Source organism: Amaranthus tricolor, chromosome 8, assembly GCF_026212465.1.
Source record: "Amaranthus tricolor cultivar Red isolate AtriRed21 chromosome 8, ASM2621246v1, whole genome shotgun sequence".
In the NCBI taxonomy this organism is placed as follows: Eukaryota; Viridiplantae; Streptophyta; class Magnoliopsida; order Caryophyllales; family Amaranthaceae; genus Amaranthus; species Amaranthus tricolor.
The window spans coordinates 15,720,418-15,736,974 of record NC_080054.1 but is presented as its reverse complement, the minus strand read 5'-3'; the positions used below and the strand labels follow the sequence as shown (position 1 = coordinate 15,736,974).

At 32.7% G+C, this 16,557-nt stretch overlaps 2 protein-coding genes across 2 annotated transcripts; one reads left to right on the top strand and one right to left on the bottom strand.

Annotated features, from left to right (window-relative positions):
- Positions 1-1,565: 1,565 nt before the first annotated feature.
- On the bottom strand, positions 1,566-2,421 carry LOC130821289 (uncharacterized). Its single transcript, XM_057686982.1, has one exon. The coding sequence runs from the start codon at positions 2,179-2,181 to the stop codon at positions 1,729-1,731; it is 453 nt and encodes a 150-aa protein (XP_057542965.1). The 5' UTR covers positions 2,182-2,421; the 3' UTR covers positions 1,566-1,728.
- Positions 2,422-7,428: 5,007 nt separating this feature from the next.
- On the top strand, positions 7,429-8,270 carry LOC130821584 (uncharacterized mitochondrial protein AtMg00810-like). Its single transcript, XM_057687372.1, has 2 exons — positions 7,429-7,804; positions 7,867-8,270. Exons 1-2 carry the CDS (start codon positions 7,429-7,431, stop codon positions 8,268-8,270), a joined length of 780 nt encoding a protein of 259 aa, XP_057543355.1.
- Positions 8,271-16,557: the final 8,287 nt, after the last annotated feature.

The following is a 16,557-nucleotide window of genomic DNA, read 5'->3' as shown; positions in this document are numbered from 1 at the left end:
AAGTCCCTTGAAGGAATGGATGCCCATATGAGGCAAGTAGGGGTTGAAGAAATGAAAAAGGCTATGGTTCTATTAAATGCTGATAATGATGTTTCACGTAAGGTTAGGTTATCAGTGTTAGATATCACCAAGTTGGCAATGTTGAGAGCCGATGGTAACCCCGGTCCTTACATGTATCCCAACCTATTTGCTGATGGGATTAAGGAACGTGTTCAGAATGATTGCGTGCATTGGTGCTTGCCAGGGCCGACTGATGCGTGGAACGAGATCATGTTCGATGTTATGAAGAGATGGCACACTGCATCAATCAAATGAGAGTGATATTAACGTTCTTTTTAGTGCTAACTCAATGTTGAGTTTTTCTTAACCTTTGGGTAAACTGAATAAAAGCATGTTTCTGAAAAATAAAACTATTATAAACATGTTGCCAAATGACATTGGTTAAGGATCTTTGTTGTATTCTTCCTTCTATTTCGACGTATGTGTAACAATGCGTGAACAGACAGTGCCCTGAAGTCCATCCGCCTGTTGCAGGATCTGCAAAAGTGTGGCTACAGTTGTCAGGGTTTTGTTATAGATGGCAATTCTTGTTCTGTGAATCGTTCCAATACTCATGAATTGTCTTCAAACTGTAATTTTTTAGGATGGTGTTATTCTTGGTGCTGTTTTCTTGTTTTTTTATAATGTCTTTTGTAATACTGAGCTTATCAAATCCTATCTATATCCAAGTCTATTCAATAATACTGAACTTAATCTGTTATTAAGATGTACTTCTTAACACTTAATATCTATTATCCTAATAGTTTTAATACATTCTCATTCGTTCATACTAATTATAACAGAAGTGTCAACCTTGCTAACAATAAAATAAAACTAACATTCTATCACCCAAATATCGTTTAGTAGCTTTCACTTAAGGTGGGATATGAAATCAGATATACACAATATTATTCTTGTAAATAACAAGACGGTGTTCTGATTGAGTCTTTATAGCAAACATCATCTGCTACTTCGCATAAATAAAAAACATACATAATTGAGTCATAGTCTATCTTAATTGGAAGCCAAAGTACTATGCAGTCACGGTCATCAAAATATGGGACAAGTCACAATTGCTAACATAAAGTATGTGCTTGATCAGTTGAAAACAAAGTCAATTATATATTGTTTATTTTTAAATAAAATTACCCATATATTCATATAATATTTATTCATAATTTTTAACTTGTAAAGAAGTTTTGAAAATAGTTATAAATAATGGGTAGACTTATTTTAGCAAATATACTTAATAAATGAGTTTATTTAAAAATAAATAATAGGTGAATTTATTTTCAAATTATCAAGTAAAATTTGATTTATTATTGAAAATGTACCCATTTAATTATTAATTAGTTGACCACTTCTTTTATAGAGTCAAAATTAATGATAGAGGTGAGAAACATTTACCATTCAATAAGACTTCTTAATTATTTTCGTTGAACATTCAACAAAGTTAATCAGTTCGGATAAGACTTCCGATAACACATCCATCAAAACCAAAATAATTCCAAATGAACAAATCCAGATGAAAATAAGGAATCCATAACTTTATTATTCATTTGAACCATGATTTAGCCATAAGAAAGTGTACTAAAACTAATCCTAATCAACAAAACTAGCACAAATTTTTGTTAAGTATACAATCAAAAAGTAATAAGAAAAAATAAATTATTCCTTAAAAAGTGATCGTTACTCCAACTGAGATATAGCAGCACGTCCAGGACTTAACATAGCAAATGAAAACCAAGCTTGAAAATTAGGTGACATAATAAATTCACTAGTACCCATATCATTATCTTGTGCTTGCTTATTCTCATTTTGATTATGAAATTTTAATTGATGGGGTTGATGTAGTAGTGACAAAGGAGGTGGTGCAACACTTGTTTTAGGTCGAGTTTGATCGGGTTTAGACTGTTTTTGTAGTAATTGTATGTGATCCGATTGAGCTCCGGTAAGCTTTTGAACAAGCTCACGAAAATGGATAGGTTTAACCTTGTAAACCTTAGGTTGCAATGAAGCATTAGATGGAGGTGCTAACGAAGATAATGACTTCAATTTTACAATTTTTGAAGTCGAGTTTTTATTAAGTGAGTGAAGATCATGGCCATGATCTTTGGATGTTTGAATTTGATGATGCTTCATGATATGTTTAGTTTGATTTTTGAGGATGGATGGATGGATGGATAAGGAAATGAAGGAATTATAGAAAGAGTAAGATATTAGGTGAAGTATGAACAAAATGTGGGTTTTATGGACTTGTACAAGTAGAGGGAAGGTGGGTATTGGGCAGCTGTTTAATAATGTGACGTTTATTAGAAGGTATGCGGTCAATATTTAAGTGCTTGAAGTTATTATAAGTGTATAGTGTTGTACTAACATTAAATATATTGGTAAGATGGAATGAATGTGTAAGAGGATAACTATTTAACATGTGGAACATTTGGCATATGTGATATTATATGGCCCATAAGAGTTGAGTGTTTGACCAGCCGCCTTCTAGTTGGCGTCTAGAGAAGATATGATGATGAGTATGACTTATGCCCTTAGGTAAGTAATTTATCTTCCGGCCATTTGATAAAGCTTATATTGATGAGCTATGCTAAAGATGTTCTTTCAGGTTATTGGGTTGATTTCGGGTTAAATTTGAATCGGTTTAAAATCGGATTTTTTTGTTTATTTTGTATTTTGCATAATTATAAATTATTTTTGAAGTCTGATCAAATTGGATATGGTTACGAGGTTAGGTTCAATTCAGGCTATCAGATCTATTTTGAACACCTCTAAACTATGTTATGCCCACAATGTTTATGCAAGAATACCTTCTGTCTGGTGAAATTCACTACATGTTGTTACCGTTTCTTTTGAGTTATTCCAAAAATTTTTACTTTTTTTTTAATTTTGAAAAAAGTCTTTAATCTCTAGTGTACCACTTTCTTATAATCTAATACACACATTTAAACTATATTTTGATATCGTTAAAACAATTCAATTTCTCTCCTTATTTAATACCAAAATTTACATTTTCCTTAAAAAAGTGTCATTTACATATTGCGAGAAATTGAGAGGGACGAAGTAGTATTTTATTTTGGATTTTCTCATAGGATTAGTTACGGTTTTAATTTTTGCCAAGCCTTGTATTCTCTTTTTATTTCTCATTCGCATATTTCCTATGAGCGGAATACAACAAGTATAATGAAAATGATGAAGTTTATATATTAGTATTATTATTCTACTTAAAACCAAATAACAAAATTAATAAAGTAATTCAACTTTATGAAACATAATAATATAATATTACATTTAATTATAAAAAATAGATCTTTATATAGTTCTTCGTTTCACATATTTTGCTTTGTTTAATATTCTTAATTTTGAAATTTATTCCATATAGTGAGAAAAAAGATAAACAATGCCTCTTCTGAGAGACCGTCTTTATAAAAGACGGCTCTCCAAGCCCAAGCCCAAGCCCAATAATTAGAAAAAAATCTAAAAGTTGATGCACGCGGTTGAGCCTATTTGGAGTTGGTATTAAACCTATTAAAGTTGGTGTTATAACCTATTAAAGTTGGTATTATAACCAATTAAAATTGGTATTTGGAGTTGGTGTTATAATCTATTAAAATTGGTGTTATAACCTATTTGGAGATACCAACTTTAATAGGTTATAATACCAATTCTAACAGGTAATAATGTCAACTTCAATAGGTTATAACACCAGCTTCAATTAGGATTACATAGCGCGCGTTTTTCTGATAGTTTTTTTTCTAAGTAATAATGAGTCGGCCCATTTGAAACGTCTATCTTATAAAGACAGTCTTAAGTAAGAATTTTTAAAAGATAAAAACAAAAAATAAGCTGTTAAAAGTACATGAGATGTAAAGATACTAGATTATAACTATTGTAAATTCATGTCTATATAAAAATTTTATTTTTCTGAAATGATATGTATATAATATAAAGTCAGTGATTAATAGAACACATATTATATTAAATATTAAAAAAATTGTAGGAATGATGGACTAAAAATTATTTAGTTATATATAAGTAGTAAAATAAGTTTGAATGTAAACATTAATTAGAAGATTTATGATAAAAGTACTCGTGTGCTTAAATAAGGACGTTTGACCTATAGAAGCATGTTCATTGATGTTAGTTTGTTAGCTTTTAAGTAGACTTTTTAGTTTGGTTACATTCATGTGTTGAATTGACATTATGTTTAAACGAGTAATAACAAGCCCCGCCCTAGTTGTCCCTATTAGAATAGAATCTTTGAATAAAATAATATTTTATATGTTTTGTAAATTTTTTGATTTGATTATTATTTTGTAGTTATTTAGTTTTCTAAAACTGGAGATTACATTTTGTATATATTCATCAATTTATGAAATGAATGGCAAGAAATTATTTTTCAATATGATATCAAGAGCATAGGTTTTTGATCCTATCATCTTTCGCCTCCCTCTTCTAGCCGTCCACCACCTCTTTTGGTGGCTACCAGTTTATTTATTTATTTATTTATTTATTTTTTCTATCTCCTCCTCTCTTTTTTGTTATTCTCATGGCTTACTCCACAAAATTCCCCACTCAAAACTCCGCTCTTGTTCATACTCCACAAAATTTTGAAAAATTTGAAGGTTTTGACTCATGGACAACCACCACCCATCGTGGTGGCAGCCAACAGCCTCTCTGTGGTGGTCGAAACCACCACAACCCTCCATTCCAACCACACAGTGGTGGGCGTGGTCCTCACTCTTAGCAACCCACTAGAGTTACTTCCTACAACCCTTATGCTATTGGCCCAACTAGAGAAGGCCCACCTTATTTCCCTCCTTGCTCTTATCTTACATGGGCTGGTTGGCATTCTTTATCTTGGGCCCAGCTTCCACATTCATTCGCTACACTCCAGCACCTACTCACCAACGGCCCAAGTCAGATTCTGGGTTTGGAATTTGTAGCTTACGCCTGACGCAAGGTTTTTGTTTGGGTTCTTCATCATCTATGGGATATTTTCCTACCAATATTGATCAAGCCATGCATTCTCTCTCCTTATCTTCTCCGAATGAGCAATATTACATGGATACTAGTGCTACTTCACATATGACTCAATCTCAAGGTAATCTACTTTATTATTCTTCTTTCAAGCATCCTTTACATAATGCAATTGTTGTTGGTAATGGTCATATGATTCCAGTTCAAGGTCATGGGTAAATTTCCCTCCCTTCAATTCCTTACCTTAAAAATGTCCTACATGCACCTCAGGTTATTAAAAATCTCATTTATGTTCAAAAATTTACTTGTGATAATATGGTTTCTGTTAAATTTTATCCTTTTGGTTTTTCTGTGAAAGAGTTGGCCACGAGGAATATCTTTCTTAGATCTAATAGCAACGGCGACATTTATCCTTTCCAATCGACACATGGAGCTTCCATCCCCTCATCCACATCTTCAGCTTTTTCTATTTTATCTTCTAGTATTTGGCATTCCCGTTTAGATCATCTAGGAAATGCGATTTTGAATTCATTGTCCTCCTCAAATTCCATCAAATGTAATAAAATCCAACTTTTGTGTGTCATTCTTGTCCTTTGGGTAAACATGTTAAATTGCCTTTCGTTCATTCTCAATTTATTAGTACTCGTCCCTTTGAGATTCTTCATAGTGATTTATGGACTTCACCGGTTTCGAGTCCTTCGGGCTACAAATATTATATTAGTTTTCTTGACCACTAAAGTAATTTCTTGTGGACTTTCCCATTATTTCGCAAATCTCAAGTTTATGATATATTTGTGAATTTAATGCTTATGTCAATACCCAATTTGAACTCCAAATCAAATCTTTCCAATGTGATAAAGGGGGTGAATTCGACAATAAATTATTCCATCAATTTTGCAATAATCAAGGTATTCATCTTCGTTTTTCTTGTCCTCACACATCTTCACAAAATAGAAAATCCGAAAGAAAAATTAGTTCAATTAATAATATTATTCGCACTTTATTATTTCATGCTTCTCTTCCCCCGTACTTTTGGCCTCACGCCTTAAATACCACCACATATCTTCTCAACAATCTTACTCTTACTCACCTTCTTTACCATAAATGTCCTTCCTATAAACATCTTCGAGTTTTTGGGTGCTTATGTTTTCCTCTAAATTCCTCCTCTAAAATTCATAAATTACATCCTCGTTCGTCTCCATGTGTCTTCTTGGGTTATCCATCTTCACACCGCAGTTACAAGTGCTATGAACTCTCCTCTCATAAGATTATTATATCTCGTCATGTTCGTTTTGACGAAGCCACTTTCCCTTTTTCTCGGTCTTCTAAATCTACTCCTCACGAGTACAAATTCTAAGATGACTCCTTCCCTCCTTTCTTTTTCAAACCCCTCAAAACAGCCCATCCCCAACTCCTACTAGGCCTGCTATCTCCGGCCTAGCAGCACCTACGTCCCCTTCCACTTTTCCCCATGTTGGTCCTCTTACCCATTCTACCTTTGGGCCTGCTCTCAGCAGCCCACCAACATTTTCTCCCTCATTTGATGGCTCTTCTGCCTTGCCATATGGGCCTTCATCAAGTAGCCCAGTTTCTTTGACCAGCCCACAAATAATCCACAGCCCACCTCATACTTCTCTTATATCTATTCGTCCTTCCTCACCTCCCAACCCACCTCGTATCGGTATGACCACGCGTAATCATAATGGTATATTTAAACCCTATCCCAAATACACTTCTCAAGCCCTATCCGTTTCTTTTTCCCCTCTTCCCAAAAATCCCTTACATGCCCTCCGTAACTCAAACTGGAAACGGGCTATGCAAGAGGAGTTTGATGCTTTGATTGAGAATAATACTTGGGATCTTGTTCCTCGGCCCCCTAATGCTAATGTGATTCGTTCTTTGTGGATTTTTTTGGTCAAAATCAAGTTTGATGGTTCTTTTGAGCGCTATAAGGCGCGTCTAGTTGGTGATGGTATGTCTCAACGTGAAGGCATTGACTATGATGTGACTTTTAGCCCAATGGTCAAACCTGCTACCATTCGCATTGTTTTGAGTATTGCTTTGTCTAAGTCTTGGTATATTCATCAATTGGATGTTAAAAATGCATTTCTTCATGGTCACTTGACTGAAAATGTCTACATGCATCAGCCCTTGGGTTTTCGTGATCCTACTCATCCCGATCATCTTTGTCTTCTTCAAAAGTCACTTTATGGTCTTAAGCAGTCTCCACGGGCCTGGTATCAACGATTTGCTGATTTTGTGACTACTATTGGTTTTGTTAACAGTATTTCTGATTCTTCTCTCATTATTTATTGACATGGGTCCGACATTGCCTATCTTTTGTTATATGTGGACAATATTATTCTTACTGCTTCATCTGATTTACTTCGTTAATTTATTATGGCTAAATTGAGTTCTGAGTTTGCTATGAAGGACTTAGGTCCTCTCGGTTATCTTTTGGGCATCGCTGTTTCTCGAAATTCCGCAGGTCTATTTCTTTCTCAACACAAATATGCTACTAAGATTCTTGATAAAGCAGGCATGTCTCAATGCAAGTCTGCTCCTACCCCTGTTACTACTTCTAGTAAACTTTGTGTTGATGTTGGTTCTCCTTATGATGATCCTACTCTGTATCGTAGCTTGGTTGGGGCTTTGCAATATCTCACTTTTACCCGACCGGATATTTCTTATGCTGTTCAACAAGTCTGTCTTTTTATGCATGATCCTCGGGTTGAACATATGACTGCCCTTCAACGCATTCTTCGATATGTCAAGGGTACTCTTGATCATGGACTGTAACTATATAAGTCCTCCATCTCTTCTTTTTATCATACACAGATGCTGATTGGGGTGGTTTTCCTAACACCTGCTGTTCTATTTCTGGCTACTGTGCTTTTCTCGATGATAATTTGATCTCTTGGTCTGCTAAGCGCCAACCTACGATTTCTAAGTCCAGTGCTGAGGCTGAATATCGTGGTGTGGCTAATGGTGTTTCTGAGACTTTTTGGCTTCGTGACTTACTTCTTGAGCTTCATTTTCCCATTTCTATGGCTACTCTTGTTTATTGTGATGATGTTAGTGCTGTTTATTTGCCGGGCGATCCATTTCACCATCAACGCACTAAACATATTGAGATGGACATACATTTTCTTCGGGAAAAAGTTCAACATGTGGATGTTCGTGTACTTCATGTTCCATCTCGATATCAAATTGCCGATATTTCTACCAAGGGCCTTCCTTAGATTGTCTTTGATGATTTTCGATCCAGTCTCAGCGTTCACAAACCTCTCGATTCGACTGCGGGGGTGTATTAGAATAGAATATCTTTGAACAAAATAATATTTTGTTTATTTTGTAAATCTTTTGATTTGGTTATTATTTTGTAGTTATTTAGTTTCCAAAAACTAGAGATTACATTTTGTATATATTCATCAATTCATGAAATGAATGGCAAAGAATCATTTTCCAATAGTCCCATTATATGAATAAATTACTTTGCTCCATTTAATCTGAGGCAAAACACCTTGGTAATTTTTTTATTAGTTTCAAGTTCTAGTTATTTAGCCTGATAAAAGTTGATAAAAGTTGATTAGATTTGAACTTATTTAGAAATAAGTAGAGTTGAGATGAGTTAGATTATTTTTAAAATTGTAAAACAAAAAAAATTTGTGTAGCCCATTTAATTAAAGAGTTAATTTTAGATCAAGTCAGTTTGTATAACATGAATTTTACTCATTTAAAACATTCCTACTTGCCGTAGTAATATATTGTTTACACAAATCATAAATTGAAAGTTTGAAATTGAGACATAAAAATAAGGTGTTGTGTATGTTGAAAACCTTAACACTATATTTATAACAATTTTACAAATTTTTGTATGAAACGGTTTCACTAAGAGACATGCTCTATATATAGATTGAATAGTCCAATTATATAAACTACAACTCGTCTTGTGAGATTGCCTCAGCATGAGATATTTTTATAATTAGCTCATTTCTATAATTGATTATGTTAAATAAGCGTGGGCCAGTTCAACAGAGATGATTTTACCATAAGACCATTTTATTTAAAAATTTGCATATAAACTATCAATGTATAAACTCTTTGTTTCGAAGTCTTCACACCAAAAGACATTCTCTCATAAAAAGGCTCCATTGATCTTTAGTCTTTTACGGCCCGTTTAGTAGGTGGTATTAAATGGTGACAATGGGAATGGTTTATAGTATAAAATTTCATCAAAAGTTCCATATAATTTCCATGGTAACAAAACTTTGATCGCACATAAGTTTTTTTGTTTACAAATTTTCATTACCACCTAATACTACATCTCCCGGTGGTAATGCATTGGAATGAATTTTATGAAGAAAATGAGATGATTGAAGTTGGACAAGCATGACCATCAAGGTAGTCAAGAGATTTTTCAACCAAAATTACTTTAGTTTTTCATTTCTATTACCATCGTTTATTACGACCTACCAAACGGACCGTTAGTGTTTAAATTGTTGTCCAATAGTGATGATCAAGGAGTCCGAACAGGGCCTAATTTGCTGTCTTTTTTGTTCTGTTGTCTCTTTTATGTCTTTTATTTTGAGATCTTAAACCCGTGGGCTGAATTGGCCCAATCTGTGGGAGGGGACCATTCACAGCTCCAATGTTTTAAACTCAGAACATGTTATTGTATATCTATTTCAATTTTTCTTTCACTAATTCTATATGAGGTTATCTTACACTATTTCAACTTTAATTAGGTCAATCTAAACTATTTTTAAAAAAATACAGTTATATTTATTTGTTTTTTTAAAAAACCACTTTCTATATGTAAGTTCAATTTTCATTTTTTGTAATGTTTTTGACTAATGGGCCATTTGTATGGATCCGTCTCACAATGAGACGGTCTCTAACAAGACAGACTGATTTTTTTTTCCCGGTCACACTATATTCTCGTTTAATCTTATTTGCAAATTAAAAATTTTAACATTCACTAATTTATTTATTTCTTTTTGGCAAACAAAAATTTTATATTTTTAAGCCAAAACATTCAAGATAGTCAAAACTAAAGGACCAAAACCACCTTATCCTACATCAGTATGGAAATAGGGCACACCTTCTAATTCATCTTTTCTCATCAACACATCATTTTTATTCATTTAGTTTTTGTCGTCATGACTAACATTCAACAAAAAATAATTTGAGAACTAAGTCTTGTATTAACAGTGAATCTCTTATATGACGGCCTTACTTCTGCGACCACTTCTAGCCCAAGCCACAATAAAACATTTACGAATAAAATTTATATAGTTTTTAAAAATAAACTTTTAGATTTGCCATTTTAAAGCTTAGCATGGTTTTTAAGTCTAGAAATAAGGTGATTTAAGGCTTGGTGTTGGTAGGTGAGATCGAAGGTCGCACGGGTGTGGCGGCAGTCTCATTGGAGTTTATTATTTGTATTAATTTGTGCCTGTACCATTAGATCAAGGGTTCGAATCTTGTTGCCCGCCTCCCCTCAGACTACTTGTACTCAAAATCAAATAACTACTTTTATAAATTAAAATCTTTTTTCAAAATAATGCTTTGGAGGAACTTAATTCTCTTTGTTCAATGAAAAGAAAAATAAAACCTAGCATATATTATATTTTTAAAACTTTTTTTAATAGTAAATTGTTAAGTCGTATAGCGCTTTATTCGACAAATTGCTTTATAGTTTACTGATTAAAATTTTGCTTTAGGATTTTAAAACTTTTAAAAAAGAAAAGTATAAATCGATATATTTTTATTGTTGATAAGGGTATTGGTCCGTCTTTTTTCTCTTATTTCCGAATCTTATTTTGGGCAAAACTCATTTAGCTGATGATAATAAAAGAAAAGTATAGCATAAACTTGAGTTTTGGTTGTTCACAGAAAGACTAACACAGTATGCTTGAAGGAATGAGAGTGTGAAATGAAAGCCGTCGATGTTGGCCGGTGATAAGTGCAATTATTTGCACTTATTTATATCATTTTAATCTCCTTAATGATGTTCTTGTTAATAATTTCATGCTTATTTTGAAGATTCATGCTACTTAACCATTTTGGTTATTCATGTTAATTTTGAGTAGTTTTGATTCTTTTAAGCATAATTCTTATGGTGTTAATGATGAATAATGATGGAGTTTACTAGAGGGATTTTAGCTCGGTTGAAAATCTTATACAAAGAAAATGAGAAAAAGAGTAGAAGAGTGTTTATAATGCAAAAGTTTTGAGGTGAAATTTGATACATGTCTACTCTTTTAGTCATAACTTTTGATAGGAAGATTGTATTGATGCAAGGTTTATGGCATTGGAAACTAGACTTCAAGAGCTTTTCAATGATATATTATATGCCCAATTCTGACAATCGAGCAAGAAATGACGACCGTTTGAAGTTTGCTGAAATAGTCAACCAAAATAGCCGACTCGGCATCCTTGTTGTGGAGATGGCCGCCGACTGGGCCTTTTCTTCTGGATTCCGTGCAGCCCGTTTTTTTTAATACTTTAATTTTATATTATTTTTTTTTATCTTTATTTTTAATTAAATTCGTAGAGTTTATTTAGTGGTTAATAAGGAAGATTTGAAGTGAAGCCTCCTTTGGGGGAGCATAAGGAGGGAGATTGAAAACTTCTTCTCCTTCCTCCTTCCTCCTTCCTCCTTCATCCTTCATCTTTCTCCATTAAATACCATTTTTAATTCTTGAAAGGTTTTAATTTCTTGTCATTTTAATTTCTTATCTTTGATTTACTTTCTCATATATTAGTTTAATCTTTCTTTATCAAATTTGTATTAGTTTAATGTTTCCTTGTCGTACTTTAATTGTTTTGTTAGAAATTGTCATTTAATAAAAGTAGTATTGTTATTCCTATTTTTGTCTTTTGGATCTTTAATTGTGTGTTTCATAGTTTAATTATTGTTTTTCCTTTAAAATTTCATTATTATCATCTTTTATCATGCTTAGTTTCATTATAAGATTTGTGTTCATAATATTGTTTCCACCATGAATGGTGAGTGGATCCACATTTTCTAGGGTTATGGTTTGAACCTATAATTCAAGTATGATTTGGTAATTGAAAGTGTCTATGAAATTAGGATTAAAGTGATTGAATTATGCCAGTAACCCTAAATTAAATATGCTTTGTTGGACTAGTCAATAGAACTATCGTGTAAGATTATAATCAACTTTGCTTTAGGATAAATTTTAGTTAAATTCTTATTATTTCATTCAACAAAACTAGCATGTGAAAATTGAACTAGTAGGGTCTAAATCTAATAGTTAATCAACAAAGCGAGAGTTTGAGACTAACAAGATCATATTTAATCACATAATTTGTTGGCCTCTCAAGGTTTTGATGATGACTTCACTTTTAAATAAACAAACATATTTTTAGAGATTGTTTTGTAGGTATATATCCAATTTTGTTGAATCGTTGATGAAGCCTATGACTTGGTTCGTGGAAGATGTACATGTCTTAATATGTCCAAGATGTTAGATAAGTGTTATAATGTTCAAAGTAGATGTACAGTCTACTGTTCCTAAAATGAACATTCTGACTGAAGTTGAAGCTGGAGACAGTACGCTGTTCCTACGTAGCAGGTCTGGAGAATAACATCGACTAGAAAATTGCGAATTAATTATTTTCTGTTTTTAAGTTGATGTAATGGTTTAGAATTAATTTAATTGCTTAAATTAATTAGTAAGTTAATTGGTAAATCTATTTTTAGGTTTTCTAAAAATAGCCCAAGACTTTTTCTTAATTAGATTTAGATCTCCTATTTTTTAGGATCTTATGTTTTTAACTCCTATGCTATTTTTAGCATTAAGGAAACTGATTTTTCTTTGAGCAAATAACAGCCGGACACTTTCATAAATCCACCACCTTTTGTTTTGAGAACGTGGGGGTAGTGGGAGGTATGTCTGAGGAAACTGCTGGCTGTTCCCACTATAAATAGAAGGGACTTTGCTCGAACCAAAAAAATCCAAGAGGATCCAAGAGTGTCCATTAAAAGGGAGATCATTTTAAGAAAAATATTTTCTGTTTTTAAATGCCAATTAATTTATTATATTTTTCTTAAGTAATTATTTTAATTTTTAATCTCTTGAGAATTGGCCTTGCAAGGGTTGATGTGTGAATTGTTGTAATTAGACTTGTGGGAAGTCTAAGGGTATAAGAAAAGAGAATTGTGAGAATAGAGAAAGAGAAAGGGAGAATAGAGAAAGAGAATTAGGCCTAGAGAAGAGAAGCTTCAAGTGAAGCAAATTGTTTTATGTAATTGTAATTGATTGCCTAAAACATAGTGAGAATTTTGAAATCCCGGGGGGTCGTGGTTTTTCCTTCTTATTAGGCCAAGAAGGTTTCCACGTAAAATCTTTGTCTCTTTTTTATCTTTTGCTTTTTAAGTTTATGTTTTATTTTGTTTGTTAAAATTCCGCAAGTTAGAGCAAAAATGTAGTACAACTCAATACACAACAATTCACCCCCCTCTTGTTGCATTTGATCATCTCTTCATATTCCAACATAATTAATCCGACATTTCATAGACGCTAATAAGAGTTTGATCATACAAGAATTTAGGGGATTCTCGACGCTCTAGATCTTTTAAGATATAGTTTTAAACCCATTTCTTATTGCATTTTTAGTTTATTAGTCAAAACAACCAATCAATCTTTTTTCTCTTCAAATAATATAATTAGTAGAAATAAACAAGTTATTTGTCCTAGGTTCCTTGTGTTCGACCTGCATCTACACGCATACCGTGCGCTTACGGTTAAATAAAATTTTCACAGCAAAATGGAGTATATAAATTAATATATCTACTACCTAAAAGATTATATCTTTTAAATTTCTGTGAATATTTTTGTAGAAACTATCATTAAGGAACAAAGTGAGCTGTAAATTTATTAAAAAAGCAGAAGAGTATATAATTTAATTACCCTAATCAGCAGGCTTGAAGAAAAGTGGCCGTGGCCTGGTGCCTGGTGGGGCTGCGGAACTTTATTCTGTTTTTGTAAATGGATAAGTTATAACATTCTACTTGGTAGCCTGATAGGTAAGCAGTTTCACATGGAGTAGACACTTTGTTTTGTCTAATATGCTGAATGGACATATGAGTTTCTACAAAATGTTGGTCCCTAATGAACAAGGATTTCATTTTAAATTATGGATTTCAATTATTAAATTATAAATAAAGAATTTGAGAATGACAATGTTTAGGTAGTCATTTTTAAATTCTCAACTTTAACTACTTTAAAAACAATGGTAGTTATTGATCCAAATCTAAATTTGAAAATTTTAATTTGCTAAATAATAAATTTGAACTAATTCTAAATTTCTAAAGGAAATCATGATTCCCAAATATGACATAAAATTCATGTAAACCATTATAAGAATTAGGACATAACATGTGTAATATTGTTTAGGCTTACGCTAAACCTTCTTTTTCCAAGTGCATGGAAGGATTAGAATTGCAAAAGCATAACTTAATAATCTAAGAAACAACAAAAAAATGAATAGATTTCTAGTGAAAAATATGTGGTCGTAACAAATTAACAATTTAAAGGTATTCATTATTATTATGAAAGAGATTCGGTTAAGTTTAATTTCAAAATTTCATTTAATCTTTATTGTGAAATCAATTATTTCTTGGTTTAGAAAAAATTTTCTTATTTCATTCGTAAAAAATAAAGACATTTCACAATATCGAATAACAAATTTTACAGTTTATGATAAAAAAGAAAAGGCAAAATTATAAGAAACTACCTAATCTATACCCTTTTTTGTAAAAAATTACCTTATCTAAAATTTTTTGCAAAAAACTATCTTATATAATACATTTCTTTGCAAAACACTACCTTATAACGGTTTTTACCTTTTGACCGTTTAACTTAACCCTTGACCGTCACGTGACAGTCACGTGATTCTTTAAACTCATCTTCTTCTTCATTTCAGCGTTATGGTGAGGGTTGATCCAAGAACCCGCTTAATACCTTCAAGATTGATGCCAAGAACACTCTTAACACACAAAGAACAAGTAAACCTCCTGTTTGGTATGAAAACAGAAGGGTGACAAGAACAATTCCTTAGAATGGTTCTATGTCGTGGATGGAGACAATGAACCTTCACTCAGTCCCTGGCCTCCTCCTCACACTCAAGTTAGGATTCACTCTCTTAAATCTCGTGGAAATGACTGAATCCTCTCTTTGCTTCACTCACAAAGACAACACTCAGGTTTGTAATCGCACACAATCACTTGAATGAAAATTTCATTAACCAAAAACTGAACTCCATGATACAATGAGAGTGCTCCTTTACATAGAGCTTTTCTAACGGCTAGTTGGGGAGCCTAACAAACATAACTAACCCCGTGCCTTATTATTTAAACACGTGCAATACAAAACATTAAGACTAAAACAGAAATATAAAAAATAGCTAAGTATTCTGAAATCAGCCATCATCAAATATCTGTCGAGCACGCGCCCTTGTAGATGTTCTTGTGGGCTTTGTGAGGACCCTTCGTGTTAGCTCTGAGTTTTGGCTTCTTATTTCTGGTATGAAGATGCCATTCTTTGAACTTCCATGCTCATACATACACCAGGCTAGACGTTCCAAGGCTCGCAAGGTGGGCTGCAGACAGCTCGTTGTATTTGTTGTTCTGTTGTTTGCTGACTTGGGGACAGTCTCCTGTTCCTGTTTTGTATGATGGTTGTTGGGGAACTGTTTGCTGTTCCGTTCTGGTCTTGCCATGCTTCTATGTTCCTCTTTATTCTAATTTGAAGGTGATCCTCCTTAATCTTCAGGCAAAAGTCAGCAAGTGTAGTAGGCTTAGTAAGTGTGTTGAAACAATTATGCTCTTCATGTTTAGACTTGTATTGTAGATTGTCCATAATTATTGCAGTTTTGCAAAGAAATGTATTATATAAGGTAGTTTTTTGCAAGAAATTTTATATAAGGTAGTTTTTTACAAAAAGGGGTATATATTAGGTAGTTTCTTATAATTTTGCCTAAATAAAAGACAAATTAAAAATGGGTATGTCCAACCACTATCTTTAAATTCCCCTATACAATATTTCATCATCCAAAGAGTTTTTACTCAATTTTCATAGTGCACCTAGTGATGATCTCCAAGCTTAAATCAATAAGGCTAATTAACCTTTGCAAATAAAAATTATCTTCTCATACTCCATCACTTTAAAAGGATGAGTCTAAAACTTAGCCAAACCAAATCATTTTTTGTGTCACCAATCATAATAATCTCCACAAACAAAATTCCCAATCACCACAATCTCTATAAATAAAGTCATCAATCACAACAATTTCCACAATGAGATTAGTTCACACATCAAATCAAATAAAAGCATGCAAAATAAGACCTTCATTAAAAAACATCCAACGGTATACTCTTAATACTTAGCCTACTAGTGTGTTTGGATAACTATTTTGGAAAGATGAAAGGGAGGAAAGAGGAAGGGAAGGAAAGGAAAGGAAAAAGAAGGGAAGAAAAATAAAAGGGAAACAACTTTT

What these genes read in the sequence shown, in the direction of transcription:
- LOC130821289 (XM_057686982.1), bottom strand. Translation starts at nt 2,181, where the DNA reads ATGAAGCATCATCAAATTCAAACATCCAAAGATCATGGCCATGATCTT.
- LOC130821584 (XM_057687372.1), top strand. Translation starts at nt 7,429, where the DNA reads ATGGCTAAATTGAGTTCTGAGTTTGCTATGAAGGACTTAGGTCCTCTC. An exon ending in CATTCTTCGATATGTCAAGG is followed by an intron (nt 7,805 to 7,866) that starts GTACTCTTGATC and finishes TATCATACACAG; the next exon opens with ATGCTGATTGGGGTGGTTTT.